Source organism: Pseudonaja textilis, chromosome 4 (genome assembly GCF_049901715.1).
Source record: "Pseudonaja textilis isolate UNSWEBS1 chromosome 4, rPseTex1.2, whole genome shotgun sequence".
Lineage (NCBI taxonomy): Eukaryota > Metazoa > Chordata > Lepidosauria > Squamata > Elapidae > Pseudonaja > Pseudonaja textilis.
In genome coordinates, this window is record NC_141993.1 from 56280984 (window position 1) to 56301818 (window position 20835).

The 20835-nt window shown below is 36.6% G+C and overlaps 1 protein-coding gene and 1 long non-coding RNA gene across 15 annotated transcripts in view; both read left to right on the forward strand.

The window, feature by feature from the left end:
* The window catches only part of RYK (receptor like tyrosine kinase), a 29588-nt gene extending 26145 nt beyond the window's left edge, over positions 1 to 3443 (forward strand). For all 8 annotated transcript variants that reach the window (XM_026701403.2, XM_026701405.2, XM_026701404.2 and 5 more), the window contains 3 exons: positions 23 to 182; positions 1737 to 1873; positions 2226 to 3443. In XM_026701403.2, the coding sequence (XP_026557188.1) occupies positions 23 to 182; positions 1737 to 1873; positions 2226 to 2337 (409 nt within the window). In that variant the 3' untranslated portion in view covers positions 2338 to 3443. The remainder of the gene's footprint in view (positions 1 to 22; positions 183 to 1736; positions 1874 to 2225) is intronic.
* A 3841-nt stretch (positions 3444 to 7284) lies between these two features.
* The window catches only part of LOC148125844 (uncharacterized), a 40809-nt gene continuing 27258 nt past the window's right edge, over positions 7285 to 20835 (forward strand). For 4 of the 7 annotated variants that reach the window (XR_015743555.1, XR_015743556.1, XR_015743552.1 and 1 more), the window contains exons 1-3: positions 7285 to 7521; positions 12700 to 12892; positions 15822 to 16066. This is a non-coding gene — a long non-coding RNA (uncharacterized LOC148125844). Of the gene's footprint in view, positions 7522 to 12699; positions 12955 to 15821; positions 16533 to 20835 lie in introns of those variants that run through there. The other 3 variants (XR_015743554.1, XR_015743551.1, XR_015743557.1) reach the window with 3 other exon arrangements.

A 20835-nucleotide genomic window follows, 5' to 3' on the forward strand; every position in this document is an offset into this window, starting at 1 on the left:
CCATATATATTTCAATATGCAGCATTGATGATGCACTTCAGGTAAAGATTACAGATAATGCTCTGTCCAGAGACTTATTTCCAATGGATTATCATTGCCTTGGAGATAATGAAAACAGACCAGTGCGTTGGATGGCTCTTGAAAGCTTGGTTAACAATGAATTTTCTGGTGCTAGTGATGTGGTAAGTTAACAGAAATCATTAAGTATTACATTAGAATCTTTTAAACCATGTAAATATTTTTAAATCACAATTTCTATTTGCAGATAGCTTTCTTAAGATGATCAATATGGTTATTTCTGCCAGTGATCTTAAAGCAAAATAGTTTGAGAAATAGCGTTGTATACATCATTTATAACTGGAAGGGGTTTGAAGGAGTTACCCTTATTCATTACCAGCATCATAGCCACAATGCTACGTCGCCTCCGTTGGTTATATTAGAATATGTGTAAAAGCTGTATAAACTGTATAACAGTGAAGACAGAACATGTCAGCTTAAATTTTATTACCTACAAAGTTCAAAACGTACGGCAGTATCTTTTCTTAAACTTTAAAGTGAGATGATATTACAAATTAGCCTTACATTGTATTTTATCTAATAAGATCCAGAGCAATTCCCTTTTGTTTGGGCTCATCATTTTTGTTAAAGTAACATTTTGTTACTTTTAATGTTTCTCACTCCTTTACCACTCTTTCTAACCAGCCCTTAAAATTACATGTAAAAGTCAGTAAACCAGGAAATACATTCCAAATGAACCAAGTGCAGTATTTGGATTGTTTTAATGATTTTTAATTATTATGTGATATATTGGATTTTGCATCTTTCATGGCTACAATAATTTAATGGCTGAAATCTTCCTTAATTCTTTTTTCTAAGTCTACATGCAGGTTACTTGATAATGATAAATAAGCTGTTTATATATTGGGAGGGGGAGGTTAATTTTAGATCAGGAATCTCCAAACTGAACTGATTGGGGAATTCTAGGAGTTGAAATCCCCAAGTTGCCAAGTTTGGAGACCCATGTTTTTTGTCCTAAGTTTTGTATTTAGAAATCCTTGTAGCAAAACATTTTGGTGAATTGCTATGCAGTCGTGGATGTTATTTGACAGCAAAAAGCATCGAACCACCAGACACCATAATAGCATTAAAATTCTCCAGAATAATAAGGAATAAAGACTACAGCTTTAAAATTTTATCTAACTTTTGTCAGATTTAAACCTATTTCCTTTTTTCTAAGATTTCCATTGCTGGTACTCTACAATGACAGTTGTTCTTCCTGGCTTTGGGGAGAGTTTTAGGACTGCTTTAATTAGCAAACTTATCTCAATACTGTAACTATTTCTCACATTTTTATATTAAGATTTCAGGAAATGTTTAATTAGATTACTTTTAAACTTTTAAATATGATGATGATAAAAATGATTGTTTAGTTATATGATCCTAAATATAAAATAACTCTTTTTAAATTGACTATATTTTAAGTATATGTTTGTGCATTCAAGTTGTGCTATTCTGCATGTGTATTTCTATTATGCTTGAATACAAAGTGGTAACTTTTTCAAGCACTTAAAACAGTAACTAAACAATTTTGTTACCATGTCTGTTACATTGCAGCTCACCTATATTTAAATGTTACATTAAATATTTAGAAACATTTGCTTTGAATTCCTAAATAAGAAAAATGTTGAGACAATATTTTTGAATTCTAATCAGCTGTTCTATCTAATGTTTTCTAGTGGTCTTTTGGGGTGACCTTATGGGAATTAATGACTTTAGGACAAACTCCATATGTAGATATTGATCCCTTTGAGATGGCTGCCTATCTAAAGGATGGATACAGAATAGCTCAACCAATCAACTGTCCCGATGAATTGTAAGTAAAGATAGTTGCAGCTGATGGTGACTTACACTTAATCAGTGAGAACTAATTTAAAATAACTATAGATTTAACGTTTCTTTTTCTCTAGGAGTGGGCAAACAAGGAAACTTGAGAGCATCTTTTCCAATTTTTCATAGTCAAGGCCATAATAGCTAAGACCATAATTTCAATTAGTGAGTTGAAAAAAAAGTACAATTCCAGAAAAAAATCCCAAAATGTTTTATATTAAAATGTATACAAAAATAACTTTTGGATCTTAAATGGGGCACATTGTACAAGTGTACAAAATGTGCTGCGGTAAGTATAACAAGTTTGAATGACTTATGCTTGCTTTTATTTTTTTTAGATTTGCTGTGATGGCTTGTTGCTGGGCACTAGATCCTGAGGAGAGACCTAAATTCCAGCAGCTGGTGCAGTGTCTCACTGAATTTCATGCAGCCTTGGGAGCTTATGTCTGACAATCAACATTTGACTTAAAAAACATTGCTGCATTCACAGAGAAAACATTGCCATCTATTTATGCAACTGTAACCTCTATCTTAAAATACCTGGAAGAAAATTCTATTAATTTTTGTGGAGTCTTTGCGTAATATCAACATCAGAAATTCAACATACTACGCAGTAGCTTCAGTAGAGGATCTTTTTCCAAAATCACTGTGCCTTAAAAGAGATAACCTATCCTGGGGAAGATTTGGGGATTATTCAAAATGACAATTGTTTGAAAAATAAACTCTTCCAATTTCCAAAACAATTCATGTAAATGAGTTGACAAAAATATAAGGTTAATTTTGGCACTGTTAAAGTAGATGCGAAACTCAAGGAAATAGCTAAGAAATGGGAGATGTCTGTTTTTTTAAAAAAAAGATTCAAGGGACAAAAGTCAACCATCCCCCCCTCCCCCCTTTTCCTTATCCCTAAAAGTCTTATGTGTGTTGCAGCATCAAAATATTTAAAATTACTTGACTGGTTTGGGTGTTGGGGTTTGTAGTTGGAATTCTTTGTATCAATTGCTTTTATTTTAAGATGATAGCACAGTATTGTTGAAATCACAAGAGGCCTTTTCTTATTTTTAGTCCCATTTTTCAGTAGCAGTTTTATTGGGAAAAATACTTTTAAGGTCATTGTACCCCTTCTAAGACAGCAAGAAATTATTTAAATATTATGTATTGTTCACTGAAAGTGTATGGAGATTCTCAGTTATCCATGTCATGGTTGTCCCAAAGATGCTTTTTCAAAAGACAACTGTACTTTGTTTTTCCTTAAAGACGTTCCCTTTTCATTCAAGAACTGAAGAAAGGAAACATCTTCAAGGAAAAATAAAGTGCAATTGCCTTTTGAAAAAGCATCTTTGGGACATTCATTGAAAGTAAAACTAAGCCTCATGCTAAGTGGTAAAAATCTGGTAACATATTACTAATGTTAAAAATGTTGAAGCTGTCTTTTTATTAGAAGTCTTTCATCCTGGTTTATAGAATACAATTTTCTTGTTAAAATGGTACGTGGTTTGTACGTGTAGGATTTTTTATGACCTGAAAAGGAATAAAATATATATATATTTTAAGGACACAGTTGATGAGTAGAAGAAATTGTTGTTACGATTAAATGACAGATTCTAAATTTGATACTGTGGTATTGCATGAAATGCATTAACATTTAATTCAAAATTTGGAAAAATGAATCCATTTTATTATTTCTCACATACTGAAATCCACTACCAATAAGTCACATGGTTTCTTAGATCTCATCCTGATAGTAAAAATTGGCTTTAAGAATGTTGAAATTATTTTTATACTTAGGTAACGCTTCTGCCATTTTGTTTGAATTCCTGTTCTCAGACAATTCAGATGTAACTGACAGATTATAGAAAAATCCCTGCTACAATAGAAATTGAATATAGTTTAAATCAAACTTTTTAAAACATACAGTTATGTCCAAAGATTTTCTCATACACATTGAGGAAACATGTTTCTGTCCAGTGCGAGTTGCTGTTCTGCCATTCAACATCATAAAACATGCACAGTGTTTTTGTCAATTTTTTTCTGCATTTCTTATTAGTGTCACATGGGATCACTCACAAAACTACAGCTGAGTATGTCTGGAGAATACAGCAGCAAAATGGTGGAACAAGTGAAAATAAAAGTCTTAATTTTGACACATTTTCTTTTGATCCAGGAGATCTTTTCTTAGTTCTAGTTTATGCAGTTACAGATAAGATATATTAGGAATTCTACCTTTGATAGAATGGATATAGTGTTGAAAACTATATAAAGTATTAGCTTTTACCAGTATGTGCTATAGATATATTGGAACTTCCATTGGCTTCAACAGAATGGAGGTGTGTCTGTCTGTGTATGTATGCATATGTATGGTAAAGTCCAAAACTGATGATACAGGAGAGAAAATTCAGCATGAAAACTTACTTGGTTATTTCATTGGGACTTCAAAATGGATAGAAGATTTAAATTCTTCCTAGTATGTTGCACTACAATTATTGTAGAATAACATTAAAACAAAACAAAATTACATGAACAAAAAAGAGGATATGAAGCAAGTCAACATGATGTACAACTTATAAGTTTTATGAGGACCTTTGTCCTCTCCAAAATTACTTGGCACTATTGAGACAAGCAGCAGTGAGTGATTCATCTTTTAGAACCTGATACTAATCTGAAAGTGAATATTCATTTAAAACAGCATATTTTTCTAATAATTTGAATAGCAATGAAGTTAGGCCAAAATCAAGCACTTCAGAAAAGTTCCAGCCCATATGCTTAGCTCTAGCTTCAGGGAAGCGTACTTCTTTCAAGTTATTATGTACACAAAATTTACAAAATCAATGGTTATGCAACACACAGTGGTATTTAGTAAGCTTTAAAGGGAAATCTAATCTGTAGTAAGTAAATTCTGTTGATTTTTGCTTTAATCTTGTTTTCTTCTTAACTTCCTCTTTTACCACTTTGGGTGTTGAGGGAGATACAAAGTATTTGCAATATTCATATACTTTTTGCCTATTAATGTAAAAGCAGTAGAAGAGAAGTAGCATGCAGGGCAATTTTCCACAATGCTACAGTTCTTTTGTAAATGTATTCATGTATAAATTATCTGTTTGATTTTTAAAATACTGACTGATGGCAAAAGGTGATGTACTCATTGTAAAGGGAGATCCTAAATTGGTTATTATTAACATAGCAATAGGACTTAGACTTATATACATACCACTTCTACCTCTTTAAGCAGTTTTACAAATGTCACCATATTGCCCCTAACAATCTGAGTCCACATTTTACCAACCACAGATGGTCAATTGAAACAAACATAACAGGGGCCTTGAGGGTGGGGGGAGGAGAAAGCAAATTATATATATTGAAGCACACAGAGAATAAAGAATGCAATTTATCTGCCCGCTCTACAATAGCCTGCCATTATATTTCCACATACATCCCACTATCTTCTGAACATCTTATAAGAGCCGTGGTGGCACAGTGGTTAGAATGTAATATTGCAGGGTAATTCTACCGACTGCCAGCAGTTTGATTCTCACCAGCTCAAGATTGACTCAGCCTTCCATCTTTTCCAGTTTCTCAAGGCTAAATACATTTAGTTTCTTCAAGGTCTCTTTGTACCATTATTTTCTAGTTCCTTGCTCATTCCTGTTGACCTAGTTTGCATCTATTTCAATTTGTCTGATTTTTTTTTCTAGCACTGGAATTCCAAAATGAAGGATGTAGTATCAGTGTAGAATGAAATAGGCACAAATCATATCCTGTGAGCATACTGGTAGAAAAAGACAAACCGATAAAAGTATATATGATTTTAGGCAATAATGTGCCATTTTCTGTACCTGTTTTTCTTTTTACTATTAATATGGATTTTCTTTAGGAGAAAAATCCAGAAAAGGGAAAAAAAAAATACCTTTTCATACACACACTCACGCCAAGTGCACACACACACACACACACTTAGTTTTCTTATAATGTGTGGGACTGTACCTCCCAGAATTCTCATAAATGATGGACTAATTGATCAGGGATCATTGAAATGGTAGCTTCACATAACTATAGGCTATTAGGTTGGAGAAGTCCATATATAATTTTTTTATTGTAAACAATAGAATTCATTGCATGCCTCTCAATACTCCATTGAATTTGCTTGAAATAACATTTCTTGGCTATATACAAGTCTATTGAAGGCTATTTTGGAAAAGTTTTGGTACCACTTGTTCCCTGAACAGTGAGTGAGGTCATTCAATTAGCAGGCATCCCACCCTGCCCTCCACCCTTTATATTAGATTTACCTCCATTGTGCAATTCATTTACATGTGCGTACACATGTGAGCAGTCACAAAAGTATAAATCAGAGCTGAAAGATTTATGATGGGGCTTGAACTGGTCAATTGTAATAAACTGAGGCAATATACTAATCAGAGGCCAAACAATAAATCATAAGGGTCTTGGATCAGAAAATAGAGCTTACCAGGGAAGCTGAACATAAAGAGGGCATTCTGTGTAAATAATTGCCAAGTGAGCTATTAGGTATTTGAGCTTCAGAATCGTTTGGGTGAAGTTATCCCTGGAAAATGTCTATGGAGACATTTTTCATCCATTATCTCTGGGAATTTCACACACCCAGGGGATCCACTCTGTACGTTTTTAGCTCATATTTGACCCCTTTGTCTAAAGGAACAGCAATGCCAATGGATGCAGTTGCTGATCTAGTAGGGAGATCACCAAAAGTTGATGCTTTGGTTCCTTCCTTCCACAATAATTTGCAATCCAAATTTGGGGTCAGATGGAATCTAACCTAGTCATACAAGATTTCTCATTTCCAAGGAATAAGTCCAAAGCTGAGTATGTGGACATTATCTGAGTCTAGAGATACCCAGGAAGGTTTTATGAGAGCATTCCTATATGGCAGTCCTGAATATTTCTCAAGATGCATTTAAAAAGGGTCCTCACAAAGGCACATTTGTGCAAATACTATTTTCTGCTATCATAAAAACATCTGGGGATGGCAGGAGTTCCAAAAACTCAAGATGGAGCCATGATCATATGATCACTCTCGTGTGCAATGAATGCAAAAGAAGGGCAGGCTTTGATCACACAGTTACACTAGCTATCTTGACATTTTTTGACCAACTTGCAGATTTATTTATTTGATTTGTCAATCGCTTACAAGATAATAGGTATAAGTATAAATATCAGTAGGAATACAGGAAATAGATACAAATAAATAGTGACAATAGGACAGGGATGGTAGGCATGATTGTGCACGTCCCTTACCTCTTAGGAATGGGGTGAGGTCAATAGTGGATAGTTTGAGGTTAAAGGAGGGAGGGGTTAGAGGATATAACAACAGAGCCAGGTAGTGCATTCCAGGCACTTTCTTGTTGTGTGGTCTTGTTGTAGTTGGAGCTGAAATAGTCATTGACTGGTAGGACATTGTAGCAGATAATTTTGTGTACTATGCTTAAGTCCAACTGTAGATGGCATAGTTCAAGGTTGTCCAAGCCCAAAATTTCAAGCCTGGTGATATAGGGTATTTTGTTGAGAGCAGAGGAGTGTAGTGCTCTTCTCGTGAAATACTTCTGGACTCGCTCAACTCTATTAATGTCCGATATACAATGCGGATTCCAGACTTATGAGGTATGATGTATGTATGTATGATGATGATGATGTATGTTCCTGTCAGTGGAGAGCTGATGAATTATAGATTTTATTCATACAGGTATTAGGCTAAAAAGATTAATAAATAGACACAACACCATTTGACTCAACTCTGCACATAGCCTTTTCACCAAACTCTTGTTACTCTATGTGTTAAAATTTCAAACTGCCCCCCCTTTGTTGGAACCAGAATCACTTGATCACATGCTCATTTAACCCTAGTTATGGACTTGATTCACTGATCACACAATTGCCTTAGTGCAATTTTCTTTGATTTTTGGCTTAATGTATTTCTGTGAAGAGCCACTGTGATCTGTAAACTACAATTTATAGTTTAGCATATTGCATCAATATACTGTGATGTCCTAAATTATGATTATACAAATTAAAATGATGTGTGATCCCAACTGAGAATAAAAAGGGTTGAGTAAGAGCTCTTCCCAGAAACGGAAATTTTAGTGGAATACTCTGTCCCAATCGTGCTCCATTTTCTGTGCTTGCATGTAATTAATGAAAACATTTGAACCAATATATTTGTTTCTCTGCAAATTACCCAATTTAAGCTTTAAAAAGAATTTGACACCCCAATATAGCCAGAACAGCCTTTATACATTGTCATTATTTATCATGTGTCTAGAAGTAACTGGCAATAATTTGCAATAGTGCCAGATAGACATTTTCTCAGTTTTTCCCTAACCATTCTAATTTGGTGATGTTAAAAGGGATTTCCTTTAAAAATCAGGATGTCAGGATGTATCAAAGTGTGTGCATGAATGTCTTGTCTTTCAGCGTGTAGTCATTGTTTGAATAACTTCTTTTCCTGGAGAAATTTAGAGGAATTATCACCACCTCCATTGTGATGGAACATTTCAAAAGCCATTTGTGCTGTTGAAGTGGGCTTTAAAACCTGAAAGTTCAACTCAGCTGCTTTCATTGATCATCACCCTTTTAAGCTGCAGGGTTTTGGAAAAAAACATTTTTTTCTTTTCTTTTTCTTTTCTTTTTGAGAAAAGTGCTAATGTCTTTGAAGAGTTTGTCTGTTCTGGATTAGTCAGAACAACCTCAGAAGAACTTTTGCCCAAGATCAAGAATTTAGTCATCTCTTTCTACACTCAGTGTCTCCCATGAAGAATACCTGCCCCCCCCCCCCCCACCCCCCACCCCCACATCTTGAATCCTTGAAACCAAAGTTCTTTGAATTTGAAATTCTTGGTAGAAAGCCTCCTACTCCGTAAAGCAATCATAGTATATATGCATTTGCCTTTTCTCTACCATGTTTGCTTATTTATTTGCCCACGGAAGTATTGCTTATGTGCCTGTTGTGTGAGAAGCAAAAGAACTACCTTTCATCAATTTATTCCCCCTGCCAAGTTTTAAACACTTTTATTTGACAACTAGTTACCTGTTGACGTCAGTTTAATAGCTCTGGGGGGTTTCCAGAGAAGTAAAGGCAAGCCTCTACTCAAGCCTACTTGTAAAAATGCCTGAATAACTGGCTTGCAAACAATTGAGGACCTTCATTATGAATCCATAACTTGGCAAAATCAGACTATCCTCATGTTAAAACAACCCACAATAACACTTAAGGAAAGTTATAACTCTAAACTCTACAGTATCTTTTGAATTCCTTCAGTTTTGGCTCCATGTGCTTGCTTCAGGCAATAGAATGGCTTATATACTTTACTGCACAATTCACTAGTGTTTAGAAATGTAAACTTTTGTATGCAATATTGGGAATCATTACTTGAGGGTATATGTAGATTAATTAGCATAGCAAACAGCTAATTCAGCTCCAAGTTGCATCCGGTTCTTTCAGTACGTCAACCTCCTCCTGTGTACGTAGACGATTGTCTTGGCCAAATTTTCTAATGAGTGTTCACTTATTAAGAAATGCTGATATAGCAGCCACTTCATCATCTGCTAGTCACAAATGTGCCTCTGTTAAAGGGTTTTCCCAATTTTCTAATAGGAAGCAACAATTTAACAGATGTTTCATTGGTTTGAAGAGAAACTGTGTTCTAAAAACATTTCAACATAGGTGTACAGAAAGTTGTTTTACAGTCAGACCATTTCTTATCCCTTCTGAAGATGTAGCATGGCAAAACCCACTAAACTTAAAGCATATGTTTTCTTTGAATTATTAGAATTGCAGTTGTGATTACAGGATTACCTGCCCTAGATTGCCCCCTCCCCTACCTTCACTGAACCATCTTAGATCATAAAAGCTTGAGGTATGTATTATCTGAAGGTCATCCAAAGCAAAACTCACTATGAATGATAACTCCCGATTGTCTTGTTCCAAATTACATACATTCTGGCCTGACTTTTGCAAGGCCTTGCTTCCTAGAAAATTGCTGGACAGTTTCTTCCTAGTGCTATAATTTTTTGGTTAAAAAAATTAGAGGTTAAAACTTTAGAATTTGCAAAAATTGGCAAGCTTGGCTGTTTTCTTGCAGATGTTTCATTGCCCAAAGTAGGTAACATCATCTTGATGATGTTATCCAGTTGAGATAATGAAACATCTACAAGAAAACAACCAAGCTCAGAGAGCACCAAGGACCCTCCACATACTGTATATGTATATTCTCTTACTGGGATGAGGGAAGATAGAACTTTCCATTTTTATGTGCCATTAATAATTAGATTCACATTTTCTTTTCTCCTTCCCAAAAATAAATATTTTAGGGTATAGTGATCAGGAATCTTATGGCAATGAGAATGTTCTGTCACTCAATGGGGCTATATTAATCCTGTCCACCACAAAGCCACAAATAACCAGTTTTACCCCTTCTGTGACTATAAAAGTGACCTCCAATAAATCTGTTCTGCTGTATATTGACATTTGTCTACCTGAGTAAAGATTTCTATTCTTTTGCTTATCCAAAGAAACAAGGCATTCTTTGGTTCTTCATGCAGAATTGAGTCATTGCTTAACCTTATGCCAGAAAAATTCTTACTTCAGTTAGCAGCCAAACTAAAATGATAATAACCAAAATGGAATGCTTTGCTGCTTGGTGTCAATGAAGTATATTGGTTTAAGAAGGTTCCCTTGGGACATCTGAAAAATGTCACTTCTTTATGCCTATCCTGGTTGTTGTGATTAGTCCTGTCTCCAGCCAATATGATGCTTGCTGAGGTCTGTTCTTCATTTCCCATATCAATGTTCCATGCCTGGAATGTGTACTTAACTTTGTGTGATAACAGGATGTACCTTGTGAATAGGACTGTTGCATTTCAGCAGGCCTTATCCTGTCTAAATACCAAATAAATAAAAAGCAGCCAAACAGGCATCTTGAGAAAAGACAACAAATAGCTCACAATTGGTCATCTGTGAAAAAGGAGGAAAGTAAAGGTCCTGCAGGTTCAGAGTAACAGATAATGTTTTCTCAAAGATTTTTGTTTTAATCAGACATGTGCAATAAGACTGGAAATATATATTTATGATTACTATGAAGCATTTATACCAGAAATAGTATGTGTTATAGCTATGAAGTAAATGGCACCCTACAGATAGAAATCCTACCATTGTGCAAAATACTTTAGTTTTGGACCAGATCCTTGCAGCCAAAGGAAGTGTTTGTATAGTAACCAAGAAGAATGCTGCACCTTTGTACTTGAAAGCCAAAGAAAAAATCATTCTGCACCTTCAGGACCCAAAAGCTACAAGAAGTCAAGGACCTTGATCTTTCTATGGCCTCTTGTGCCACTGGGGGAAACCTTTCCATGTTAAGGACCAGTTCTTCTAAGCCTTTCCCCAATGGGACAACCAAAAGGAGAAACTTGTACTTACACGTATGGACTTGCCTCAAGCAACTGCTCATCACACTTAGCCACTCCCATATATGGGCTTATGCTTCTTGGCACAAAGTCAAGTTGTGGCTTTATGCCAGGGGTGGGATTCTACCAATTTGTACCTATTCACTAGAACCGATTGTTAATATTCTAAGCAGTTCGGAGAACCGGTTGTTAGAAGAAATTACTGGCCTAATCCTGTAAGGAAGGCAGGAAGGAAACATTCTGGTGTTGCTTACAGAAACTGCCTCTCCGTTAACCCTTATTACATTCTTGGCAGGACTAGACTTCCTGTCTCAGGAACTTCTCTGGAGTTTTTTTCCCCCTCCTTTGCTGGTACTTTGCTTGTGTGGAATGACTACTCAAAGTTACAATGGCACTGAAAAAAGTGACTTATGACCGTTTTTCACACTTACGAGTGTTGCAGCATCCCCAAAGTCATGAGAGACCAGGTGGGGAGATGCATGCCTCAATGTGAGTGATATTGAGTTGGCCACACCCAGCCAATAACATGACCACCAAGCCATGTCCACCCAGTCACATGACCACCAAGCCACGGCCACCACCTAAGCCATGCCCACAGAACCAGTTGGTAAAATTTTTGAATCCCACCCCTGTTTTGTACCAAGAGTGACTATAAGTATAAATTTATAAGTGAGTCACAGGCAGAAATTGGATTGGTTGTCAGAAATATGTGAAATACTTTCTATTTGCAATTTTGATGTGGAGTCGGCTGGAGACCAGATTTCTGCATAAGAATCTGCTCTGGCACTCTTGCCTACATTTTGGGCTCTCTTGCATTCATGAATATTGGGACAAGCGTGAATTCCTCTGTCCCCAAAGGTCAGTCTTTCTTTTCCTCAAGCAAATATCTTTCATGATGTTGCAAATTGACAAAAAGTTTTTTAAAAATTGATTTGCATAATGATTTACAACCATATATTCACTATCTAGATGTACATTAAATATTCTAGTCTCTGCACAAAGGGGAAGAGGGTAGGAAGGAAATAAGGTCTTCCTGCTGTATCATACCAGGATAAAAATTACATGAAATAGGCTCAACACAAATATTATAATGTGGCAGAAGTGTCAATCTGTTAAGGTGAATTTTCTTTCCAGGCTGAGATTAGCTTACTTCCTAAAGAGTGGGTATACTTCTGTGTACTTTCAAGGAAGAAAAGTAAGATTTTTCTATATAAAGATCTTTCAGGAAAGGCTCAGAATGTATGCCTTCAACTGTGGACTCTATTTTGCACTGTCGGAAATAAACTTCACCTCTGGGTCAGCCAATTGCCTGTGTATTTCATCACCAACTCAGAAACAATCATGGTAAGATTTCTTTCTAACAATGCTAATTTACTCTAGACTGGAAATGCGTAGGAACTTTCTTGGTACAAAGATGATGATGATGATGGTGATGATGATGGTGATGATGGTGATGGTGATGAAGACTACTACTACTACTACTACTACTATATACTCCATATCCAGCTCCACAAACACTGAGTGCTGGGCATGTGATGGGAACTCCTCCCCGCAGAAGCAACAGGTCTCAAAAGTGAGCCTGCCAATCATCAGTCCAGCATTTTAATCTTGTGAATCACTGTGCTCCTTTCTAAGGTGGGGATTGACACAGAGTGAGAAGATTGTCTCATCCAGTCACTGGCTTAAGTCAAACACATGTGTTTCTGGGGATGCATAGTTATTGTTTACCTCAGGAAAAGCCATAGCTTTATTAAGAAGATGCTGAGAAATTCAATGAAAATGTCAACACCTAACTTTGCAGCAATATTTTTACTTTGGATCCATAAAATTGTATGTATCTACTGATACATTGTGAAGACTTAATACAATGTCTCCAAATGTTATTATAAACTAATGGAAAAATGAGAAACAAGTGGCATGCTTGCCCAAAATCCAACCTAACACAGGTAATGGTTAGATCATGAATGTGTAATGCCAAGAAAGATATGTGAATAATTTATTATGAATATAAGGTAAAGTCATGTTACTCTACAGTTGACGTTACAGCATAAAAAGCATTACAGCTGATGTCAAAGAGGAAATCTATATTAGAGAATGGAATCATCTGCTAGCAGTTGGTATATTAAATGATGCTGCTACTTTGGTATCTGCTTATCTGTATATGATGTCCCATATTCTGTAACTAGGTGGAAGGTTTTTTCGTGAGCTGTACATAGAGTTGATTAATTCAATAGACTTGCATTAGGCTTTAGACTATTGCTACATTGGGCACAAACTAAAGGTCAGTAAACTCTAGACTGATTAGTCAGCTGAAATATGGAATGGCACGGAATGAGATGTGATCCACCCTAAAGGTTAATAAAAGTGATTTGTCCTCAGTATTCATATATTGCACATGGGCAAAATGACCAGATTCCCTCACTATTGGGGATTGACTATAATTACGCCAGTCTTTAAAAAGGGGAGAAAGATGTTTTTGATAACAAGCAGGAAGTATTATTAAATAAGTCACTTAAATTGATAATTTTGGATGAAGTTATAAAATATTACAGATAGACAGGTGGGTTTCATAGCTGCCAAAAGTACAAAAGAGCAGAAATTTTCATTACACTGTTTGGTGGAAAAATAGATTGCAAAATTATTGTCTGCCTCCTCTATTGCATTTATTGATTTTAAGTAGACATAAGATCGTATCTCCAAATGGAAAAAGCTTAAAAATATAATAATTATGCCAACTCTTTTCTCCAAAGTGTATGAAAATACAATCTTTAAGGTATAATAGGGCAAGTCAATTATATAACTTGATCCCTATTTATCTCAGTCTTGAAGTTGTTAATTCACAACTGACAAGTACAACATGGTTACAGCCAATATGTGGCTCTAAGTACTATGAGTCCAGTCACAGTATAATCTTCAATTTTTGTTATGATTTTAACTTCTATCGTCTTAAATCTAAGTTCATTAGAACTTCTCCCACATATTTCAGCCAAGTTTTCTTTGGAACCAATTGCTGTACTTTCCAACCCACAGGGTGTGATTTTTCAAAATAGTTGATAAGGAAATTATCATGGGGCAAAATGTGTCAAACTTTTACATTCAACATATCTGAATTTCACAGGCTATAATAAGCTGTTTGCAGCACCATTCTTTCATTTTTTGATTTTCTTTTTTATATATACATTAACATCCCTAATATTAGGGTCGACAATATATGTGGAGTATTTTGAGCTTTCCCAAATAATTTTGAAGCAAAGTTCAAGATTCTGCATCATATAACAGTATTTGTAGATAGTATTATTGACTGATAGATGAAGATGTCAATAGAAATGTTTTATGCTGCTTTTTTCCAGAGCCACCATGCCAGGGCTCTGAAGTCTGAGGCAATCTAGCAAGTTCATTTGTTGATATTGGCTGTTACAGTTATTTTGTTCTTTAAACTGTTCAATTTGAACTCCATCAACTTAGGTTTCCTGAGAGCCAATATTTGTAGGTACCTTAGTACTGTCAATATTGATAATAAAGCTACTCTATGGATAATCAGCAGTTTTTATAATGAGTAAGATTTCAAAATCTTCTCTTTCCCTTTCTGTAAAAATCATGTTCTCAACAGCTAACATTAGGTATATGATGAATTCATCTTGCCCAAATTTGACACCATACCAATCAAGATTTTCAACATAACTGCATTGATCGTAGTATTGAACAGGAAGAAATATTCTTTGCGGTCTTATATTAGCACTTATACGAAAGTCTTTGGATAGGTTGACATTAATGGATAGGTATGACTTTATGATTTCTTACGTATCTGCAGAAAACTATTATTTTACCAGATATTCATTCTGCAATGTTGGCTGATGGATACTATTACATACCATTTCAATGTCAACAAATGCAACAATGAGGCTGTTTCCAAACTTATTGTGTTCTTAAAGAATTGTTTAGTACAAATATTTGATCACAGCATTCACTTTCAGAAAACCAGCTTATTCATAGGACACAGTAGATGCTTTTGAAGCCTTTATTGTTTAGTTCCACAAATACCTTGCCTGCATTTTAAAATAAACTAATCCCATGGTAATTATTGCATTCTTGATTGCCTCATTTCATTGAAATTGATTTTTTTGTGGGTGGAACCAAAAAAATTAACACACAATTCAAATTTGAACACTTCTGCAATGAATTCATTTGTTCCAGCAGCTTTCCCTCTTTGTAACTGATGAATAGTGTCTTTTATTTCTGAGAATATGGACTTATATTCTTGAAATGTTCATTTTGATGATTCTACTGGAGTAGCTCCCTGAACAGGGGGACTTTAAAATGGTAGCAAATACTTTTGCTAATGATTCAGTTATGCAGTTCCACAGCATACAAAACTGCTTTTTGATTTTCTGATCTTGTTATCTGAATATTGAAATTATATGAATATTTAAATTTACTACACAATATAAGGTAATAGTCTTGGCAATGTGTGGCTTTTTCAAATGATTCTATTATTCCAGTAGGTATTTTCTTATTCACCAGAGTTTTAAAGGAGCTGGCAGAGATCATCTCAAAACCATTGCACCATATCTTTCAAAAATCCTGGAGCACCGGGGAACTACCAGAGGACTGGAAAAGAGCTGATGTGGTTCCCAAAAGGAAAAAAAAAACAGACCCCAGGAAACTATAGACCAATCAGCCTAACATCAATACCCGGGAAGATACTGGAAAGATAATCAAAAACAGATCTGCCAACATCTAGAAACAAGTAAAGTAATAACTAGCAGTCAGCACGGGTTTGTTAAGAACAGATCATGCCAAACCAATCTTATTTCATTCTTCAACACAGTGACTAAATTAGTAGACTAGCAAAATACTACGGACATAATATATTTAGATTTCAGCAAGGCATTTGACAAAGTAGACCACAACTTACTCAGGGGTGAGATTCAAATTTCTTAACAACCGGTTCTGTGGGCGTGGCCTAATTTGTGGGTGTGGCTTGGTGCTCATGTGACTGGGGTGGGCGTGGCTATGTGGTCATGTTTCCAAGGCCTGTGGAGGCCCTGGCAAGGCCCAGGCAGGTAGCCATGTGGCTGGCAACCCAAATTTAAGTGGTACTCATTTAATGACCATGTGCTTGCTTAGTGGCCAATTGCTTAGCATGATATAAGGATTAATGCAAATTGGAAAGGAAAAACTGCAGAGATTGTTCACAAGTGATTTTCCCCCAACCAACACACTATGTAACTGAAGATGGTTTATGTTTTATGTCTTTGTTTATGTTTAAAAAAAATAAAACACTTTTATTTAAAAAAATTCATTTATGTATGCATGCAGCTTCTTGTTACATTGACGTTGCTATATATTGATTTAAGCAGAAACAGATAATGTATAACATCAATGTAACAAGAAGTTGCCTGTCTCCCTTTTGGTAAGTTGCTTTTTTTATTTATGTATGTATTTATTTATTTATTTACTATCTGTTTTTGTTTTTATTAATCATAAAAACAAAGCAGATACTAAAGAAATAAACAAACACATAAATAAAAATTATTTTACTGTTCATCTTGATGTTTCTTTAAGCAATCAGAAAGAAACAGCAAGATGAATAGTAAAATAATTTTTATGTGTTTATTTATTTCTTTAATATCTGTTTTGTTTTTATGATTAATAAAAACAAAAACAGATAGTAAAAAAATACATAAATATAAAAAAGCAACTTACCAAAAAGGAGACAGGCAAATTGGCAAGCCAACTATGCCGGGGTCCTCCTCAGTCTTCCAGCTTGCTGCAGCGAGGACGGCCGGCCCAGGAGTCAGCTCTCGACTGGGCTGGCAGCAGAGGTGGCAGGAGGAGGTAGGGGACCAGCCCAGAAGTACTTGCTACTTTGCCTCCTCACTACCAATCGGTGGTGGGAAGGCAAAGCAGCAACCCTTGGGCTGTGGCAGACGAGGGAAGGTGGTGGGCCAGTGGCCTAGCGAAGATGGTAGCTGCCATGTGGGCGAGGCAGCAGCACCCAGCCCAGCAGTCGGCTCTCAACCGGGCTGTGGGCAGCGGCAGGAGGAGGTAGGGGACCGGGCCAGCAGCAGGAGTTGTTGCTTTGCCTCTTCACTACCAATCGATGGTGGGAAGGGAAGGCAGCAACAATGGAGGGCTGTGGGCGAGGGAATATGAGGGCGGGTGACCGGGACTGGCGGCGGTAAGTAGGTGACCAGGTTGGAGGATCGTGCTTACCGATCTGCGTCTTCTGAGGGTGGCAGCGGGGTAGGCAGTCTGGGCAGGTGAGGACTGCTAGTGGTGGCAGCAGGAGGCAAGCAGGGCAAGGCCGGCTGGGCGGCCGGGCGAGGATGGTTCGCAGAAGTGGTGACCAGGGCTTGTGGCTTACCCTCACTCAGCAGGGCAGCAGAAGGCAGGCAGGGATGGACAGCTGGCCGGCCGGCTGGCTGGCCGGCTGGCTGGCTTGCTCAGCTGCTACTGCTGCTGCTGCTGGTGTGAGCGATGGTGCCGTGCAGGTAAATTTTTGTAATTAGCGCACGTGTGCTATAAGTAGGTGCGGGGCAGGGAAGGCTGGGGAGAATGACAAAGGGATTTTTGTGCGTGCACAGTAAAAAAAAATGTTTTTTTAAAAAATTGGGTTTTTTTAACTTTGGAGTGGTGGATAGGGGTGGGGGCTGGGGCAGTGAAGGGAGGGGCAGGCGGGGGAGAACGTGGAAGGGATTTTCACACATGTTCAGTAATAAAAACTGTTTTTTGGCTCGTAGGAGCAGTGGAGAGGGGTGTGGCCAAGCAGGAGTTGGTTTTACCGGTTCTTAGAACTACCGGTGATGTTAACAACTGGTTCTATAGAACCGGTGCAAACCGGTAGAAACCCACCCCTGAACCTACTTTTAGTAAGCTAGAAAAAAGTAGAATAGATAGCAACACCACTAGATGGACTCGCAACTGGCTGGCAAACCGTATTCAACGAGTAGTCCTTAATGGGTCTAAGTCTACATGGAGGATAGTAAGCAATGGGGTGCCACAAGGTTCCGTCTTAGGCCCAGTACTCTTCAATATCTTCATTAACTACTTAGATGAGGGAATAGAAGGGGAACTTACCAAATTTGCAGATGATACTTAGCTGGCAGGAATAGCTAACACCCAAGAAGATAGGCTCAAGATCCAGATGGATCTTGACAGACTAGAACACTGGGCCATATCTAATAAAATGAAATTCAGTATAGAGAAAAGAAAAGTCCTACACTTCGGCAAGAAAAACCAAAAGTATACATGTAGACTGGGTGAAACCAGGCTCAACAACAATAACTGTGAGAGGGATCTTGGAGTCTTAGTGGACAACCAGCTAAATATGAGCCAGCAGTGTGCAGCAGCAGCCCCAAAAGCTAATGCAATCCTAAATTGTATTAACAGAGGGATACAATCAAGATCAAGGGAGGTTCTAATACCACTCTATAAAGCCTTAGTAAGACCACACCTAGAGTACTTCATCCAGTATTGTTCACCACATTATTAAAAAGATGTTGAGACTCTAGAAAAAGTGCAGAGAAGAGCAACCAGGATGGTTAGGGGACTGGAGACTAAAACATATGAAGAACAGTTTTACAGGAACTGGGCTTGGCTAGTCTAGTAAAGAGAAGGACCAGGGGAGACATGATAGCAGTGTTCCAATATTTGAGAGGCTGCCACAGAGAGGAAGGGGTCAAGCTATTTTCTAAAGCACTTGTAGGCCAGAATGATGGATTGAAACTGAACAAAGAGAGATTTAACCTGATAATAAGGATAAACTTTCTGACAGTGAGAACAATCAACTAATGGAACACCTTGCCCTCGGAAGTTGTGGGAGCGCCATCACTTGAGACTTTCAAGAAGAGATTGGACTGCCATTTGTCAGAAATGGTGTAGGGTCTCCCCCTTGGGTGGGGGGATGGATTAGATGACCTCCAAGGTCCCTTCCAACTCTGATTATCTGTTATCTGTTCTGTTTTGAAACAGATACATTTTTATTAAGTTGCCGATACTATGTCACATTTTTGAACGTGCACGGTTTTTGTTTGTCAATTATTTTTAGACATTGATCTGAAATCCATAGTTGTGTTCACTGTCTTGCTACAAGACAAGTTTCTTTGATGCAGTCTTTTTATATTATTATTATTATTATTATTATTATTATTATTATTATTATTATTATTATTTCCTTTTTTACACACCTCAATCAATATTAAACAGTGCTGTGACATTTTTTTATACAGCTACATTCTTTATCTAATATAATCTATACATCCCATTTCTAGACCTTTTACATCTATATAATACATATTCTTTTCTTATTTCTATCTTTTATCCAGTCATACCATCTCTCCCATATTGCATAAAATTCAGAATCTTCTTTTCCTTTTAATTCTATAGTCATCTTATCCATTTCCGCACACTCAAGATTTTTTTTTTATTACTGGGCCTTCAGATGGTATGTATTATTTTTTCCAACATTGTGCAAAGGCTATTCTGGCTGCTGTTGTTATATGTAGCACCAAATATTTTGTCCTCTTGTATTTTCCTTTAATTAGCCCTAGAAGAAATAATTCTGGGATAAATGCTATTTGATTTCCAATTAAATCCTGTATCCATTTTTGTATTCTCTTTCAGTATTTTTTTCACTTCAGCGGATAACCACCATGTATGATAGAAGGTACTTTGTTTTTGTCCACATTTCCAACATTTTGAATGTAAGTTTGGGTAGATCTTTGCCAGTCTTGAAGGCACCAAGTGCCATGGCACGTTCTTTATTAATGAGAATTATAGTTGTTCTGTATGTTGAGGCATGACAATAGTGCTTGATCATTTACATCTTGCAGATGTTTAAGGATGGCAAAACAATTGGTAAGTAGCAGTTGAAATTTTTGCTGGCAGGTAGGATCTTGTAGCTTCACCCGGTCATAACATTTAGGTGTGGCTAATTACAAGCAATTTGTTTCAATTGAAGTTGTAAGAATAACTGTACAAGGGATAGTTAGAGGCACAGTTGGTGCCTCTCACTGATCCATGAGTGATGTTTAAAAACTGCTGTTTGTTAGAACACAATTAAGGACTTACATATCTTTTCCACTGAATGAGTTTGTTTTATGTATTGTTTTAGTGGATAATGAAATAAGCTGTTTCCAACTATTATCTCATTTGCTTCTACAAATGATAGCAGGCACAGGTCATTGCTGTTCAGCTCTCCAGCACCAAATTTGTCCAGGATATTTTCTCAGCCTTGCAGGTTTTTAACAACATGGGAATTTCGGTTATGAGTTATCAGAACTAATTCCCACCAGAGCAATGAATCCAGGATTATTTATATCTTGCGCAGAATTTAATTGCCTTATCTGTATTTCTTTGTAGGAACATAAAGTGCAGTTATATGCATTTTTATTATTCAAGCAAGCAATGGAACTATTAATTTAAATGATTACTTAATTGGAAATTCATAATACTTGGCAAGTTGTGTAACGTATAGCAAAGCCAACACTTTTGAAGGTATTTCTCACCTCCAGA